Source organism: Mesocricetus auratus, unplaced genomic scaffold (assembly GCF_017639785.1).
Source record: "Mesocricetus auratus isolate SY011 unplaced genomic scaffold, BCM_Maur_2.0 Super-Scaffold_100018, whole genome shotgun sequence".
In the NCBI taxonomy this organism is placed as follows: domain Eukaryota; kingdom Metazoa; phylum Chordata; class Mammalia; order Rodentia; family Cricetidae; genus Mesocricetus; species Mesocricetus auratus.
The window spans coordinates 13,188,803-13,207,036 of record NW_024429199.1 but is presented as its reverse complement, the minus strand read 5'-3'; the positions used below and the strand labels follow the sequence as shown (position 1 = coordinate 13,207,036).

At 41.7% G+C, this 18,234-nt stretch overlaps 1 protein-coding gene across 1 annotated transcript; it reads right to left on the bottom strand.

Annotated features, from left to right (window-relative positions):
• Positions 1 to 6,687: 6,687 nt before the first annotated feature.
• Positions 6,688 to 7,911, bottom strand: LOC101825141 (GTP-binding nuclear protein Ran-like). Its single transcript, XM_005073307.4, has one exon. The coding sequence runs from the start codon at positions 7,828 to 7,830 to the stop codon at positions 7,081 to 7,083; it is 750 nt and encodes a 249-aa protein (XP_005073364.2). The 5' UTR covers positions 7,831 to 7,911; the 3' UTR covers positions 6,688 to 7,080.
• Positions 7,912 to 18,234: the final 10,323 nt, after the last annotated feature.

The window sequence follows — 18,234 nt, the reverse complement described above, 5'->3', positions numbered from 1 at the left end:
CCTTACAGGTTATTGGGATTCTCCAAATTTCTTTTTCTCTTCAACTCTCCATTCTTTTATTTTACTAACCAAATATTTAATGTTTATAGTTTTAGTGAAGGACATAAATTAATTACATACTTGCTGGTGCAAAGGCACATATTTTTTTTTTAATTCAAAGAGGAAAGCCATGTGTGAGTGAAGATAGCCCAGGGTCAAAGATTCATGCCTTGAAAAGCAGTTCCACTGTGGAAGTGTTTATATGGCATTATTTATTTGGCACAGAACAAATTCAGAAATTTAGAAATCAAGGCATGAACTTAATATATTGGTAGAGGTCACAGGTAGACCAGTTGTAGTAAAATGAGGGGAAAAAATCTGTTTTCAGGTACTCTTGGATGATAGGATTAACTTTTGCATTGGTAGAAGGAAATGGTCTGCTTAGACTATATTCTAAAGCTTTCAAAGGGACTGAAAACAGTTTAAGGTAGTTTGGCTGTGGTTCGCAATGTTTTAATCATCCATAATTGCAACACTTAGTCATTAGCCTCAAAGACTCTTTAAAATGGGTGCAGGTCCTCCTCCTCAAATTTTAGGAACTCCAAAGATATTTTATACACTTAGCATTTTACACTAAATCTTCTTTCTCCCCCTTGCTTCTAGTCCCCCCTCCCCTAACCCTCCTCTTTTCTCATCTTTAATCTCTCATTTATCAAAGATTTGAGACTCTAATGTCATTTGCATTCAATCTCTAAATTATTTCCTACATGATAAATTGGATTCACAAGCTAGAAAGAAATTTTCTTTAGATTCGTAAACACAAAATCAAATCATAATGCAACAAATTTCTAAAGATCACATTTTACACAAATGCTACATGATTTGGTAAGCTATCATTTAGAAAAGCAATGTTATGCTATCAGAATTTTCTCTCTATATAGTGGCTGTTCTCTAGTTACCCAACTTTGATATTTACTGAAAATTTCAGAAGGTAATTGACCTGCCTACAGGTGGTTGTGTTTATTATGTTAATTTTTAAGCTTTGATTTTGACGAATAAAAAACATTTCACAAATTTAACACTTAATTAGAAAGAAAAATACTTCCATAGTAGATGTGGTTCTAAATGGTCTTATAGGAATTTGCTCCTGTAAATGGATGATGTTTTCTGGGTGTGAGTTCTTATCTTTATTCTTTTTCTTTTTCTTTTGGGAGGGTGGTTTTCAAGACAGAGTTTCTCTGCATAGTCCTGGATGCCCTGGACCTCATTCTGTAGATCAGGCTGTCCTGGAACTCAGATATCCACTTGCCTCTGCCTCCCAAGTGCTGCAATTAAAGGCATGGGACACAACCTCCTGGGTGTAAGTTCTTATTCTTAAAATTATTAGCATTGATTTCCTTTAGAAAGAAAATTGGAATAAAGACTGAAGACAGCAGCATCTTCAGTTTTACTTTTATACATTTGCCAAATCTTCCATTGATAGGCAGGAACTACAGTAAAGGGACATCAGACCCCACAGAACAATAAAAAACACTGTTGACATTAAACTCTTGGTTCAGCCAAAGGTTTTTACTGGTCATTAGTCCCCTTCTAACTTTTCAGTAGATAAATTGCTGTGGAATAGTGCGATGACCATTCTTGGTTGTCAACGTGACTAAACCTGGAACTAAAACCCCAAAATAGAGAGAGCACACCTATGAGGGATATTTATTTATTTATTTATTTTTCTTTTTTGTTTAATTTGAAGCAGGAAGATCTACTTCTAATCTGAATCTTTGAGTTAAGAAGACATACCTTTAATCCTGATCTTGAGGCAGGAAGACACAACTTTAATGTGGGACACACCTTCTACTGGAAGGACATGCTAGCAAGTCTATTTCTTCACTGGCCTTAGAGCATCCTGAACTAAGCAATTGCTGAATTCTGGGACTTTCCATTCGTTGACAGACATTGTTGGATTAGCTAGACTGTAGCCTGTATGTCATTCTAATAAATACCACACACACACACACACACACACACACACACACACACACACACACACACACACATTCATTCTATAAATTACTCTAGAGAATAATAATATCAAATTTGCAAAGTATATTATTTAATTGGTAAATTTCCTTCAATTATTATATTTATTACAATTTGTTTGAGACAGATTTGATCAGCCCAGGCTAGCCTTTGACTCACTGTATAGGTGGTGCAGCTGGCCTGAACTAATCCTCCTGCCTTCATAACCTCAGTTCTGCCTTCGCCATGGCTGAACCACTGCCATGGCTGAATTCACTTCAAATGTGAATGACTGGAATTCTTGAGTAGGTATGCTACATCTGGGTTTGAGAGTGGAGGTCTGTAATTTACGAAGATATGTATGTGCCATAATGAGCATGTGGAGGCCAGAGGACAACTTTGTGGGGTCTGGTCTCTCCTACAAATACAGGGGTTACAGGAATTGAACCTGGGTTCTTAAGCTTACACAGCAAGTGCCCCTTACATACTGAGCCACCCTGCCCACCTGAGGGCATCTGTATTTTCAGAGCTCTGTGGGTGATTGTGTAGCATCCCAATGTGCCTTTAGTGATTCCGGGAACTGGTGATGGGTTTGATGAAGGCTTTCTCTCTCAGTGGACATTAACCTAACAGTTAGGTTGCCAGAAGCTCGTGTTCACACAAAACCTTAACTTGGTCAGGAGCTCCAAGTTCTTCTCTTAGCAATTTGAGGGATAGAGTTCTCTAACCTCAGAGGATGAGTCCTAAGAAAGACTTTTATTATAGGGAACTGAAAAGGGAAAGATCGAGTGCCTTTATAACACAAATGGGCTGTAGGAAAGGGGGTTCAGTTTCATCCCCTATATAACAGAAGTGGGTTGCAGGAAACAGGGTTCAATTTCTGTTTTCTCATCTGTAAATGGGAAGTGACAAAAATACCCACTTTGAGTTTGTCATCTTGACTAAGATAGAGCTCAAATATGACTTAATGTATTGACTGATAAAGAACTATGAATCTGGTATATTTTATTATTCAATTATTGCATATTAGGATTGATGACAATATTCCATAAATCTACAACCCAGCAAAATAAACTATCTCTCCCCACAGAATAAGGAAAAGTTGACCCTTTTCAATGCTCAGTCACTTACCCATATATTAAAATAAGTAATTGCCACTGGCCACCAGGGTCCAGGCACTTCATTGTGCTGCAAGTACAGCATTGGACATTAAGGGTTCTCTGCCCTTAAGGTGTTTACAGCACAGTGGAAGATAAAGGCCAAAATCTCACTCGGTATTCTTACACTCTTTGAAGTAGCCTATTGGTTCTTTTTCTGTTGCTGTGAAAGGCGTCATGACAAAGACAGAGTTTACAAATAGAGTTTATAGTTCCAGAGGAATAAGAATCCATCCTAGCTGGGAACGATGGCAACGGGCAGCAGTAAGGCGGCAGGAACAAGAAGCTGAGAGCACACATCTCAACCTCAGGCACAAAGCAGGGAGAGCAGCTGGAAATGGTGGGAGCCTTCCAACTCCCATAGCTCTCCTGCAGTGACACACTTTCTTCAGCAAGGTCTAAGATGCCCCACACAGTGCCACCAACCTCAGAACCAAACTTCAAATACAGGAGTATGTCCTCATTCCAACTACCACAAGTGCCATCCTAATGCTAAGTATAATCCTCTCGCTACTAAGAAAATAAGATGGCAGGGCTCTGGACAATTGTATGTCATGTCTTGTTCTTTTCTAAGGCAGTGTATTACTCTGCTCATACTGAGGGAAGGACAGAAATAATGGTTATTTCCAATGATTAGTAATGCTATACTAGTATCATCATTAAACATAGACTTTGTCCAAAGATGGAATATGTTTTGTCAAATATTCAGGTTGATGTTTTCTAAGGAAAGGAGGCCAAATGCATTTTGCTGAAAAGCTATTTCACCCACTTCCATGGAGAAAATAATTACTCTAGGAGTTCTATCTCCAGGAGCGAGTGGTATGGTGTGGACATATTGGACAAGATCGCAGTTTTGCAGAATGTGTTTCTGTGGGAATAGTTTAGATAAGATGTGCTAAGAGGGTTCAATTAAGTTTGCCTGAGGTCGATGGCACTCGCTGTCTTTGACTTTGATAAGAGGTTGTATAATCATGTTGTCATGATTTAAAAGACTTAATAAAAAACAGTGTTAATAGCCTTTTCATCATCTAAAATGTCTTCCCCGGAGAATTCCATTATTGCTTTTGATAAACTCCTAGAAAGAGTATGAAGGATGGGAACTATTTATATTGTCGTGTTCATATTTTTAACAGCAATGTTTATTTTATTAGAAACAACACCAAGAACATGCAAAAGGACCTGGAGTGCTTAGTGTTCTCTAAAGTTATGTAAATAGGTTAAATAAGATCTGTAAGACATGCTCTCAGATCTTCGTCAATTCCAAACTGGAGAAATATACCTTCAGGTAAAGTCTTCTGTACACGAAGGACAAGCAATGGATTTATAGCACACAGAAAGTAAAGGTAAAGGGACTGGAAAGATGGCTCAGTGGTTATGAGCACTTGCTATTCCTGCAGAGGACCCTAGTTTGGTTCTTAGCACCCACAAGCTCACGGCTCTTTGTACCTTCAGTTCCAGGGGATCCCCACCTTCGTTTTATATATATATATATATATATATATATATATATATATATATATATATATGTGCACCGTGTGTGTACTTATGTCTCTGCCTGGTGACTATAGAAATGAGAAAATGGCTTCTGGAACTGGACTAACAGATGTTTGGGAGCCGCCATGTGTATGCCAAGAATCGAACTCTGGTCTTCTGCAAGAGTAATAAGTGCTCCTAACCACTGAACCAACTCTCTGTCCTGCCCACATTAATGATTTTTAAAAATAGACTTTAACTGCTGGGGATGTAGCCTAGTGGTGGAATGCCTACCTACCAAGTTTGAGACTTTGGGTTTAATCCTTAGCACTACAGAAAAAAAAATTTTTCTACAAAGCTAATACATTTAAGATAGCAAAATATAACAATGATAATGGTGTGATGATCTATTTGCATCTACTATATATGTAAACTATGACTTATAAATGTTTTCTTTTCCCTAAAAAGGAAATGAAATCAGCAAATTAAAACCAGAAATCAGAGACACTGGAGATCCTCCAGGGAGGGCCTCACCTTCCCTGGGGATCCAAGTGGGGATTGGGTGGGGGGCTGGGAGGACTGGTGGGGGGGGAGGGGAGGGAAAGGGAGCTGGGATTGACATGTGAATCTAGCTTGTATCTAATTTAAATTTAAAAAAATGAAAAGGCCGGGCGGTGGTGGCACACACCTTTAATCCCAGCACTCAGGAGGCAGAGGCAGGCGGATCTCTGTGAGTTCGAGGCTGGGCTGGACCGACAGCCTCTAAAACAATACAGAGAAACCAAAAACCAAAAAATAAAAAAATAAAAATATGAAAAGACAAAACAAAACAGACAAAAACCCAGAAGTCAGGGGCTGGTGAAATGCGTAGTGTATTGGCAAGTCTGAGAAGCTGAGTAGTGGAAGGGAGAGAGCTGACTCCCACAGGCTGTCCTCTAGTCTCCAAATGCAATCCTAGCACAGAGACCACCACCAAACAAGTAAACACATACATATGATCTAAAAGAGCCAGAAACCGTTAATTTAGAAAGTAAAACCTTCATGAAAATCAGATGTTAGTTCACACCTTCAAATAACCCATAGTTCAGAGAAACTATAGAGGAATATTAAAATGGCGGTAATTTAAGAAAAGTGTCACAAGAGAGAAAGACACCATAGGACAGGATTCAAGCAGAAGATTTTTTTTTAAATTAGGGAAAAGGATCATAAAAAGGAGAAAGGGAAGGGAAGAGACCAGCCTCCAGAGAAAAAGAGCTGCAGGAAAGTGGAGAGAAGAAAGGGGGAGAGAGAGGAAGGGGGAGAAGAGAGGGAGTGAGGAAGAGAGAGGGAGGGAGAGAAAGAGAGAGGGACAGACAGAGAGAGAGGCAGAAAGAAAGAGAGAGAGAGGGAGAGGGAGAGAGAGGGAGAGACAGGCAGAAAGAAAGAAAGAGAGAGAGGGAGAGAGGCAGATGGGTGTTTGGCAGGGCCCTTTTCAATACACAACACAAACAAACCTAAAGATGAAAGTCTCATAAATATCTCCCTAGATGTAGAAAATTCTTTGACAAAGTTGATCATCCCTTCATAATGAAAGTCCTGAAGATATTAGGAAGAGATGAGACATATGCCAAAATAATAAAGGAACAAACCTATAGCCATCAATTTACTAAATGGAGACAAACTAAGAAGATTTCTTTTCAAATCAGAAATAGGAGAGAGAGAGAGAGAGAGAGAGAGAGAGAGAGAGAGAGAGAGAGAGAGAGAGAGAGACTTGGGGAGTCAGTTGTCAGTTCTTTAGTTCTTTCTTTACACAATGTTGCTCCCCAGATAAAGCTCAGCAGCAAGCACCTTTAATTGTTGAGTCACCCTCCAGCCCTTTATATGCATTATACCATACTGTACTGTACTGCTATATTGTATCTTATTTTAGAGACAGGGCTTCAGTAGGTAGCTCTGGCTAGCCTGGAACTCTGTGTAGATGAGGCTGGCCTCAGGCAGTCTCTGTCTCCTGAGTACTGAGCTTGAAGGTGTGAACCATCGAACCAAGTCCCTCACCCTTAACTCTACTTTTTAGTTTTTTAGATTATTTGAAATACAACTTTATTCTGATTCTCAACAAAAAGAATGGGAATGACAGTAACAAACAAGATGTCACCACCGACTGAATAGTGTGATGTGACTGTTGCAGTCTTGTTTTTGAAATTCAGGAAGGAAACAACTGTGTTCCAAACAGGTAGATATGCAAGTCCAAAAAAAAAAAAAAAAGAAATGAAGGTATGTTTTAACTGTCACATTCAACAAAGAAGGTATGTTTTAACTGCCACTTTCACTCCGAAGCCCATTCGTCTCCTTCAGCATCCAGTGAAGCACACGACCTGCTTAGCTAGTTAAGGAGGCACACACGCTGCACCGCTGACATCACAGGACAGTTGCCTATGAAACTAGACTTCTGACGCAGGGCGGCTCCAGCTTCGCTTTCTCACAGGTCGTCTTCCTCATCCGGGAGGGCGGTCGTCTGAGCAACCTCTAAATCGTGCAGGTACTGCGCTGCCAAAGCTGGGTCCATGACCACCTCAGGCGGGGCGAGAGCAGGCATGGCAACAAACTCCAAGTTAGGGTCTCCGATGAGCTTTCTGGCGAGCCACAGGAAAGGCTTTTCAAAGTTGTAGTTACTTTTGGCAGAAATGTCATAGTACTGAAGATGCTTCTTTCGGTGGAAGATAATAGATTTCGCCTTGTCTTTTCTGTCCTTAATATCCACTTTATTGCCACACAATACAATGGGGATGTTTTCACACACCCGTGCCAGAGCTCTGTGCCAGTTAGGGACATTCTTGTAAGTGACTCTCGATGTTACATCAAACATGATGATGGCGCACTGGGCTTGGATGTAGTAGCCGTCGCGCAGGCCCCCGAACTTCTCCTGGCCGGCCGTGTCCCACACGTTGAACTTGACGAGCCCTCTGTTGGTATGGAAGACCAGCGGGTGCACCTCCACGCCCAGGGTGGCTACGTACTTCTTCTCGAACTCGCCCGTTAAGTGGCGCTTCACGAACGTCGTCTTCCCGGTGCCGCCGTCGCCCACCAGGACGAGCTTGAACTGGACCTGCGGCTCTCCCTGGGCGGCCATCGCGCGGATCCTTCCAGAAGACTCTCCGCGGCGGCGCCTGTCCGACTGAAGCTGGGAAGACGGCGGAAGCGCCCCACCCTTAGCTTTAAAAGGGGGCATTTATTAGAGAATCTTAACTAGGATCCAACTCCTTCCGCCACGGACTTCTTCGGTCTCTCATCTGTGTCGACTTCACGGAAAGCCTGCCGCTCTTCTGTGGCCGCTCGAGAGTTGATCTAGTTTCATAGTAAGTGGCCACCCTTAGTGCAAAGGGAGAATTTTCCACAGCATTCAGGGAAAAGACCAGGAGAGAGGTTCATTGCCTCACGGCACGAAGACCACACAGCACTAGCCGATGCCCATACTCAGGTCCTCTTACAAGCGTTGGAGAGGGACGCGGACCTGGCCTTGCTCAAACCAGCTTGAGTTATGGGGTGAGGTGGTGTCACCTCAAGAAAGGGAAGTGACGGCTGCCAGAAAATACACATCAGCACTGTGCAGTCTGACCCTTTGGTAACACCCGTAGGAAACGTTAAGAAACAGTAAGTGCAAAGATTTACATCCCAATGCTGATTACTGCTTGAGTTATGATGCTTTGTTCAGAAGCCCAAACAAAGCAAAAACGACTTGAGTCATCCTCTGGTCCAACAATACAAAAGCTGTAAGTCTGAGGAATATAAAATGTATGAAGGGACTATTAAATGAATGTTTTAAAGTAGCTTTTAGTGTTTATAAGGACAGAATATTGTATAATACAAAACCATGAAGACAAAATATAAGGTAATATAAACTCTCTCTGTGGTGTGTGTGTGTTTAAAAACACAGGAAACAAACCTAGGAAAAGCTATTAAAATAATGATTAGTTCAAAAAGTACTGGAATTCAAATATTCATAAAGTGAATATTTTTGGAGTTTTATCCTATTATTTTCCTCATAATTTCCATATTTTTACATATGTTTATCATAGGCAGCTGAGAGATTCTCTACATTCCAATTAAAATTCTAATAACTTCGTAAATCCTGACCATGATTCAAGCATCATTTTACAGTAGTTGAAGGAACACTCTCAGTATGCATCTCATAAAATCCATTTTCGGTTGTATTTGTTCTGAAGAATATTATTCTTCTATAGGAGCCATAAATAACAGCTGTGATTGACATAGTGATTCATTTGTTCATTCATTCAACCACCCATGATTTGTTGCAGGGATTAAAAAATAAACCCCAAAGGAATGAGAAAATTAGGAAAGTAAGAAAGCTTTGGAATTGGCATGGGTTAGTGGAAAGGCTTTAGCAGTGATTGGGATATGTCAGTCATTCTTTGTTTTAAGTAGGTGAGCTACAGTATGATGCCACCTACGCTGACAGAACCATTTCGAGAGAAGAAATTGCACTTGCACAAGGTGGCATTACATTGCAATCAGAAAAGTAATTTAGGGCTCAGGATCTGGGTTTAGGTCTAGGGAAGGTATTGCAGGTGCTAGGTTGGGTCATGAAGGTGAAGGTGACAAGACATCCCTGAACTAGAGCAGGAATTAGGTCAAGGAGCTGGGGAGAAAACAAGCATGAAGCCCTCGGAGAGCAGCCTTGACCACAACTGGAATTAACCCTTCTTTGTGGCTCAGCAGACAAGAGAGCCAGTTCCTGTTTCTTTGTTTATTTCCTCTCCCAGTTCAGCCATCTTACTTCCTGTTTCCACGCGGCCATCTCACTGCCTGTCTGTCTGCACGGATCTCCAGACCTCTATGGTTAGCTAGTGGCAAGCGCCATCCTCTGATCTTCAGAAAGGATTTATTTGGACAAGCAAGGCATCACCACATTGGGGAAAAGCAAGCTTTCCCTTGTATCTGATATGATGGCGACCATTTCCATTCCGATTTAAATATCTGGGTTCCTTGCTCTTACATCTTCATCCACCTATATCTAGAAGGAAGTTGGTGTCTTGGAGCCTGCTGTATGTTGTAATAAACTTTTGTAAAACATAAGAATTACAGCCGGGCATGGTGGTGCATGCCTTTGATCCCAGCACTTGGGAAGCAGAGGCAGGCAGATCTCTGAGTTCGAGGCCAGCCTGATCTACAGAGTGAGTTCCGGGACAGCAAAAGCTACACAGGGAAATTCTGTCTCAAAAAACAAAACAAAACAAAATTACAATGGCAAAATTTCAAGAATGCATTAAGACTGGGCTGGTTTAACCCCCAGAAACAGCTGACCTGACAAAGGTTAACTCTTGAATCCCAGGCATTAGCCTGGGAATCCAGAATGGGACTGATCAAGACCCCCTGAATGTGTCAGTGAGGAGGCCTAGGTAATCTATTGAGCCTTGGGTAGCAGATCAGTACCCATCCTGAGTATACACACGGACTTTGGACTCCCATCCAACAATGTGAGGTGCACTCTCACCCTGAACTCTTGGGGAAGGGTCTAGGCCCTGCCCTATATGAAATGACAGACTATGGACACCCCCATGGAGGGCCTCACCCTCCCTGGGGAAATGAGGGGATAATGGGGGGGGGTTGGGAGGAGGGGAGGGAAAGGGAGAGGGACCTGGAACTGACTTGTGGAGCAACCTTGTTTCTTATCTAAATTTAAACTGAAAAATAAATTTAAAAAATTAAAAAAAATTTCAAGAATGCTATGTCTTACTAATAAAATGAGTGTGTTATCAATGGTGAATTAATACTTCAGAATAATTTTCAGTTCATCTGTTGGCTTAGGTAGAATAAACTGTTAAAAGGTTTTTGAATAAAGGATTCTGTGCTGAGAATTTGTGCCTGTCACCCTCTGAAACTTCAGCCTGATGAAAGAACATTATTTGTGTGTTCGTGTGTCAAAAGAAGGAGACTCTTGAGGTCAAAATCATATGCCAGCACTTCTAAAACTACCAAGGAAGAATGCAGACTGGCCTTCATGGCCCCTGCAGGCTGTGACCTCGGCTGACCGAATCAGTATCAATCAGGGTGATGGCTACAGGAGCCAACAGACACATGAACAAGGCTTGTCTTTTCTTTCTTTTAAAAAATCTATTTACTGGAGTGTTTGCTTTGGATTTAAATGGCAATGCATTTATTTTTCTGATGCTGGGCATTGAACCCTGGCCCTTACCCATGGTAAGAAAAATATGCTCTATTAGTGAGACATACCATCAGTGCCTTTAAGGACTAAGTTCTATTGTATATTATTTCTGGATGTGTACAAAAAGCGGAACATAAGCAATTTCATTAACATAATATTTCAACTTGCTTCCTCACAGAGTCTAAGAGACTCCTCAATCCTTGACATTTAAGCTTTTTGTGCACATATTAATTATATACAATAGTGGCTTCCATGTTTTTCTTTTCTTTTCTTTTTTTTTTTTTTTTTTGGTTTTTGGAGACAGGGTTCCTCTGTATTGTTTTGCAAGCTGTTCTGGAACTCGCTCTGTAGACCAGGGTGGCCTCGAATTCACAGAGATCCGCCTGCTTCTGCCTCCCAAGTGCTGGGTCTAAAGGTGTGCGCCACCAACGCCCGGCCCATGTTAGTTTTTCTTGCAGCTATATTGTCCTGAGTAAGATCAAGGAAGTTAACAGTAAAGCACACTGTTAATTTGTGAATAAAATATGCATACAGAAAAGATCATGTAACATATTGGTACAGTTGAATAAGCAGTTAAAAAAAAATCAATGGTTGGTGCCGGGCGTTGGTGGCGCACGCCTTTAATCCCAGCAGTGGGGAGGCAGAGGCAGGCGGATCTCTGTGAGTTCGAGACCAGCCTGGTCTACAAGAGCTAGTTCCAGCACAGCCTCTAAAGCCACAGAGAAACCCTGTCTCGAAAAGCAAAAACAACAACAACAACAACAACAACAACAAAAAAATCAATGTTTGTATTATGAGAAATTCAAAACCCTCCCTTTCCCCCCTTTAAGAGTGTGTACGTCTCTCTGTGTGTTTCTGTGTGTACCATGCTGCATATGTTGAGGCCTGAGGACAACTTTCAGGAGTCAGTTCTCTCTCTCCTCACCTTGTGACCCCCTCAGGTCAAGTTTGGTGGCGAGTGCCTTACTCGCTGGGTCATCTCACTGTCCCTCTTTCATTTCTCCTGCCACGTGACTAAGTTTGGCCTCCGAGTCCACGTCCTCCTCCGCCTCCACAGTGCTGAGACTGCAAGAAGTGACGAGCAAAATCTTCATGTCCCCTTCCCTTTCCCTTTACAGCGACTGCAGACGGTTTCTGTGTGGGTTTACTACGTTAGCATCAGACATCGCTCTCTCTCCCTCTCCCCACAGAGAGGGGCTCTGAATTACACCATGTGTACTTGGGCCTCTGGAGTGACAAAGAGGCAGTCGAAGGTGGATGGCATTGAACACGGTCATGAAGAGAAACCCGCCTGGAGGGTTCATGGCTGCCTCCATGTCGGTGATTTGTGAGCTGTTCCCATATCGGAAACCAAGATCTAGACAATCCACGTGACCTCCTGGCTAGGAGTCAGGGCAGAGGGGAGCAGCCACTCATCTGGTCTCCCTTTAGATTGCCGGTGGTACCCACTGAATACTGGCCCCCCTTTTCTTCTTTATTTTGGACAATTTAACAATAATTGGTACTGTTTGGTTTTAGGGACAGAATTTCACTGCAGAATTGTCTGGAACTTAACAGATAGCTCCAGCTGGCTTTAAACCCACTCCTGCCTCAGTTTCCCAAGTGTTGGGACTATAGGCATGATATACCATGCCTGGTTTCTTTTTCATTTTTCTGTTTTTTTGTTTTTGTATTTTCTTTTCCTTTGCCCAGATATGAGGGCAACCTGTCTGTCTTCAGTATCTGTCACTCCATTGAGTCTGCTGACCTGGCCTCCAGTGACTCAAATACAGTACAATTTATACATGCATGCAATTTACACGCTATCCCATTAATATGTACAATATTTAGGCTTTTATGTATCACTTTGGATGAGCTCAACTAAAAACTACAAAAATAAAAACCGTCTGTGAACTGCTACTGTATAATTAAGATTTCTCTCAGGATTACCTCGTGTTGTTGTCAAAGTTCAATTACATTTCTAGCAGAGTTTTGCTCTTGGAGTCAGAGGCATCAGGGAGGGGTTAATTAACTTGTAGATTTCTTGAGTAGTAGGACTCTGCCCTTCCAGTTGCAGTTCCAGTACGTACCACTAGAGGGGGAGAGCACACCACAGCGAGCTGCCGCAAGTTGCAACTAAGTTACTATGGCTACTTGATGCTCTTCACTGCTGTCCCCTAGTAGGAATGGGCATAAAACTCAGGTGCCCCTTGTCAACAGAAACTAGGAGTCTCTTTGTCTGAAAGAAGTGGGTTTGCCAGTGATGGGAAACAAGGTTGGCATACTTAAGCATCCTACAGTAGGTTTCTTACTTGGGGGTATTTCTTTTATTTTGTTATGTTTTATATGTTTAGGTTGTTTGTCTATCTACTCATTCATGAATTTATTTAGTCTTCGTTATTTTTCTTTTTGTTTGTTTTAGACAAGGCCTTCTGTAGTCCACTCTATTCATTATGTAGCAGATAACGGCCTTCAATTAGTCATACCTAGCATACTCCTCAAAAATGCTGGGATTACAGCTGTGTGGCACCATACCCAGGCAAGTGTTTATTTCTGAAACAACCTATTAATTCAGAGTAATCAGGAAAATAAAAATCAGGCTTCCATTAAAACATGATCAACTGTGGAGAGAATGGTGATACTTTCATCTTAACTAGGTAAGTTGGTGGATGGACACTTTGATATACTCACACATACACATGCCATCTCAATTGCAGGCTCTTGCAACCCAGCCTGGTCCTTTTCCAGTGTCCCTCTTATGTTGTACATGATTTTTTGGGGGTGGGTTTTGAGACAGGGTGTGGGGACACCAGACCTTGAGCAGAAACCCACTTCCCCTTCGGCCTGGGAGCAGGCAGCTGTGTAATGTTTACTGAAAACAATTCAGTGCTTTAAAGCTCTTGATAGGGCTCAGATAAGGGCTCGCTCACTGAGATACCATGACTTTCACACCCCCTACGGCTAGATGCCTCTTCCTGTCCCCCCTGCGGTGTCTCCCCATTCACCACCAGCCAGGAGCGTGAGAAGTCTGGAAAGAATTGTATGTAGATGGATGGCAGAAGTCCTTAAAAAGGGGAAGCGTTTTCTCTTGGAGAGACTTCTCCTGAGAGACTTCTCTCTCCTAAGCAGACTTGGAGTCTCCTCCTAAGCTGACTTGGGAAGCATAAAGTTTTTCTTAAAGCAACCGACCAGTCTCTGTGTCATCTATCCCGACCACCTCGCTACATTCTCGGATGCAGGCCGCACAGCAGGTGCGACAACAGGGTTTCTCTGTGTGACCATCCTGGCTATCCTAGAACTCGATTTGTAGACCAGTCACTGAGATCTGTCTGCCTCTGCCTCCAAGTGGAAGGCATGTGCCACCACTGCCCAGCTCTCTGGGGTTCAATCATATAATAATGATAATGCTAATAATAATAATAAAAATTATATACATGCAACTTACAGGCTCCATTTTCCCACTGGGAAAGAGGAGATACACAACACGTGGAAATATTGTGATGTCTGCTTACCCACCACACAGGCAGAAAGAAAAATGGATATATATATATATATTTACATATATATATAAACACTGGGTTGAGCTAGGCATGGTGACACCTGCATATAATCCCAGACTAAGAGGTAAGGGCAGGAATATTTAAACTTGGAAGCTGGGACTAAGTAGGGAGACCTCGTCTCCAAAAACAAAAGCAACACAAAGTAACAACATGGCTGACAAGATGGCTCAGTGATTGTTAGCACTTAGCAACACAAACCCGAGGAGCCAAATTCCATTACTAGAACCCATTTGAAGGTAGAACAAGAGAATGGGTCCACAAAACAGCCCTCTGACATCTATATATGCACCATGGTATGCATTCCCCTCCCCCAATAATAAATAAAAATTTAAAACCATAAACACATAAAACACCCCAAACCAAACAACCATCTTCAAAACATTAAGTTGACTGTAAATTATTATTCTCTTTATCAAATTACTTAAATATTAAGGTGTTAGTTTATAATGAAAAACTAAGAAGGTGTTTGTCAATTTGAAATATGTATGATGTAGGTAGGTTAATTTGTTTTATTATCTTTGAAGTAAAGCTAATAGGCAGACACTTAGGGATACCATGGTCACAGACATAAGGACCACAGCAATGAAGTCTAGTTGAGAGGAAATGGACTCTAATTCTCAATAAATGTGGACCTACATGATGAGGTAAAACTCAATAAAAGGACCTTTTAAAGAACTAGTCACAATCTTTGTAACAGCTATTGTTATGCAACAACTTTGGAAAATTCACCATCTAAAATGCCTTCAAAAATATTACTATTGTTGGTCAGTGGTGAGGTCCAGGCCAGCCTAGTCTACAGAGCGAGTGCCAGAGCAGGCTCCAAAGCTACACAGAGAAACCCTGTCTTGAAAAACAAACAAAAATACCATTTCTGTCATATTGAGAACTATTATTTGTACACTATTAATACAGGGAATATAATTTATATCTCACATTTATTAAAATCCTTTATTTTTCTTAATGTATCCTATTGAATTTTTCATAATGTCCTCATTTGTGTGTATAGTGAGGATAAATATTTTATATACTAAAACACGTTATTTATCCTGCCTGCTGGGTTAGAGCTGGCTTTGGAATGCAATGGAAATATTCGATTTCAAACACTCAGAGGAGCTTTCTGCCTGTGTGGTGGGTGAGCAGACACCATACTATTTCCACGTGTTGTGTTTCTTCTCTTTCCTGGTGGGAAAATGGAGTCTATAAATTGCATGTGTATCATTAGCAATGGAGACTTTGTTTTATTGAAGCACAGAGAGCATCAGGTGTCCTTAAACTGAGGCTTGATTGTCCCGTGTCACATCTGATCCCATCAATCACATGACATTGTTCATTCACAAGGCTTCTTTGAAACAATGTCATTGATATTATGAGTTCATAAAGGTCTGCCAAACACTACCAAAATTTTTTAGACTCTCAAGCATGCAAAGCATGCAGATCAAGGCATCTCTGTTTGTCATAATTTGGTAGAGTTAAATTCAGGAGGGCAGTGCAGTCCACCAGATTAAGGGTTTTTGACAGAGATTCATGGCAAACTACTTTTCAACGATAAAGAAAAAGCATGAGTAATTTGTCGGGGCACAGTTAAGGTTAAAAAAACCATTGCAAATCAGATCAATCTAGGGAGGAATTGGAGTGGAAAGGAATTTGCAGGTGCAAGGCTTGGTTTTGAACCCCAGCATCTTGTGTTCCGGTATTGGGACTTTGTAGGATCACTCTAAGTCTCCAAAGCACAGCCTCTCATTTGTGTCATTGATCACACAGAGCACTGTGAGGACGACAGGGAGGAATCTATCCAAAGGAAAACTGTAGATTACAAAGTACTACAGTTTCATGACCCCACAGTTTTGTTGAGGGTCTACAGGAATAGGAATCCATTTCACTATTTTAAAACACAAACAAAAGGTTATTGTTGACACAATTGGGTCTTGGATAAGCAGGGTTGCTTCGAATTATAAAAGGAAGCTCTCCCCCTCATGGGAGTGAGAGTATTCCTTCTGTCCAGCATCTATGTTGACCACCCACAGATTCAAGTAAGTACTGAATTCTGAGTCATTCTTATAGAAAACACCCTCCCCACAACACACTATGTATCCCTGTTGGCCTGGTGATTATTAAATCATCCAGGTTGGTCTCAAATTCATAGCACTCATATTGCCCACACCTTCTAAGTGCTGGGATTATAGGCATGCCTCACTGTACCTAGCAAAAGTACTCTCTTGTGGGCTGACATATGTCATTAGCGTTTTATTGTCATGATTCTTCAACAAGACAAGCTGTACTGATCTTACTAGAAATTTGCAACCAAAACTGTCCCACAGGTGCAACATGTACCCAGTCAGAGGTCACAGGGGATTTAGAGATCTTTGTTTTTACAGATGGACTGATGTGAAATAACTCCTTTTCCTAGCCATTCGTGAGTGCAAGCATAATCTGAACTGAAGTAACTATATGCGTCTGTAAAGCACATCCAACATGCCCCCTCACCTCTCCTCTGTAGAGTGCAGTCTTTAAAGTTGGGGAGGGGGAGTGGCAGCTAGAATCCAAATGCAGGGAGACAAGGCCTTGTGTAGACACAAAATTTCCACTAAGGTCAAGTGTAGTTAAAATTGTCCTTCTATTTTCAGTGCTAACCTCCGCTCTGACATTTAAGTGCCCTATGCCTCAGTCGTCTTGAAGATAAGATCTGTGCTTCTATAATAAAACTTTCGTGTTGTGAGGTTGCAAATTGACTTCACCATAACTCCAATGGACAAGAAAACATATAGAAACTGGTTTGAACCCAATTCAGTTTAAGGCAGCGGGATTCAGCAAGTTAATTTTTCTCTTGGGGTGGGAGGACCACGGTTTATCTTGTTTTACTTAAGGTATTTGAGGATTCTGCTTCCCAGTTGGGTTCATTTCAGTGGGTTCATTTCAGTATAACAGCGTTTGCAAGGAGGTGAGATTATTTAACCTCCATTAGTATTTCGTGAGGAAGGAATCTAGACCGGGTTGTCGAGGGAATTGAGAACAGGACTTCCTTGGCTCCGGGCTAGGGCTGAACATGGTAGTGTCTGTGTTACCTCACAGCCGGACCTGGGCTCTTTGTTCTCACTATCTCGGACTCAGTTGGCTCTACCGTGGTCTTTCTTACAGCCGTCTGGACCATTCAGGGTGTTCTATCCATCAAATCAAAACTGCTTAAAGCCCAAGAGTTCTCCAACTGCCATCCCCCATAAACTCCCAGTTGGAACCCAGAGTCATTGCTAGGTCTCCTGCATCTGATCTCTCCTCACTGTCCCCACTGTCTTTGGAAAGGAGACTTCAGAAATCCAGCAGGACAGACACAATGTCCTGTGCTTCCTTCTCCCCGTCTTATGCTCTTCCTCTACCTCTGTTGACAGCTGGGAACTTTGCCTTGGCATTTTAAGGGAAAGGAGTCTCTCCTGATTTATGGGAGAATTTCTATGATCTCTCATGCCATCAGGTTTGGGTAGACAGATGAGTTTAATATTCTTCAGATCAACACTAATAGATGGCTTACATTGACTCATATTTATGACATCAATAACAATGTATATGATTTTGATCATTTAAACAAAAATTAGATATCTGCAGAGTAAAATATGAACAGCTGCTCTTTCTTGCCAAAATTTTGGTTTCAGCTATAAATTATTTTGGTTTGTTGCTAATCTTAGATTCCTAGTCACTTTTCTACAATTCAGACGCATACCAGTTCTCATCAGGAGAAGCAGAAACCACTTCAAGAATTAACAAGAAAGGGAACTGAATGCAAAGACCTGGAGCTCAGTGAGCAAAGCTAATATGAGGCAATGAAGTGGTTAATTTGGTAGGACTAGCACCATGAGGGTTAGAGAGACAGGGGAGAAAGGTGGTGTCACTGTACCCCAGGGTCCAAAGCCATGCCGCC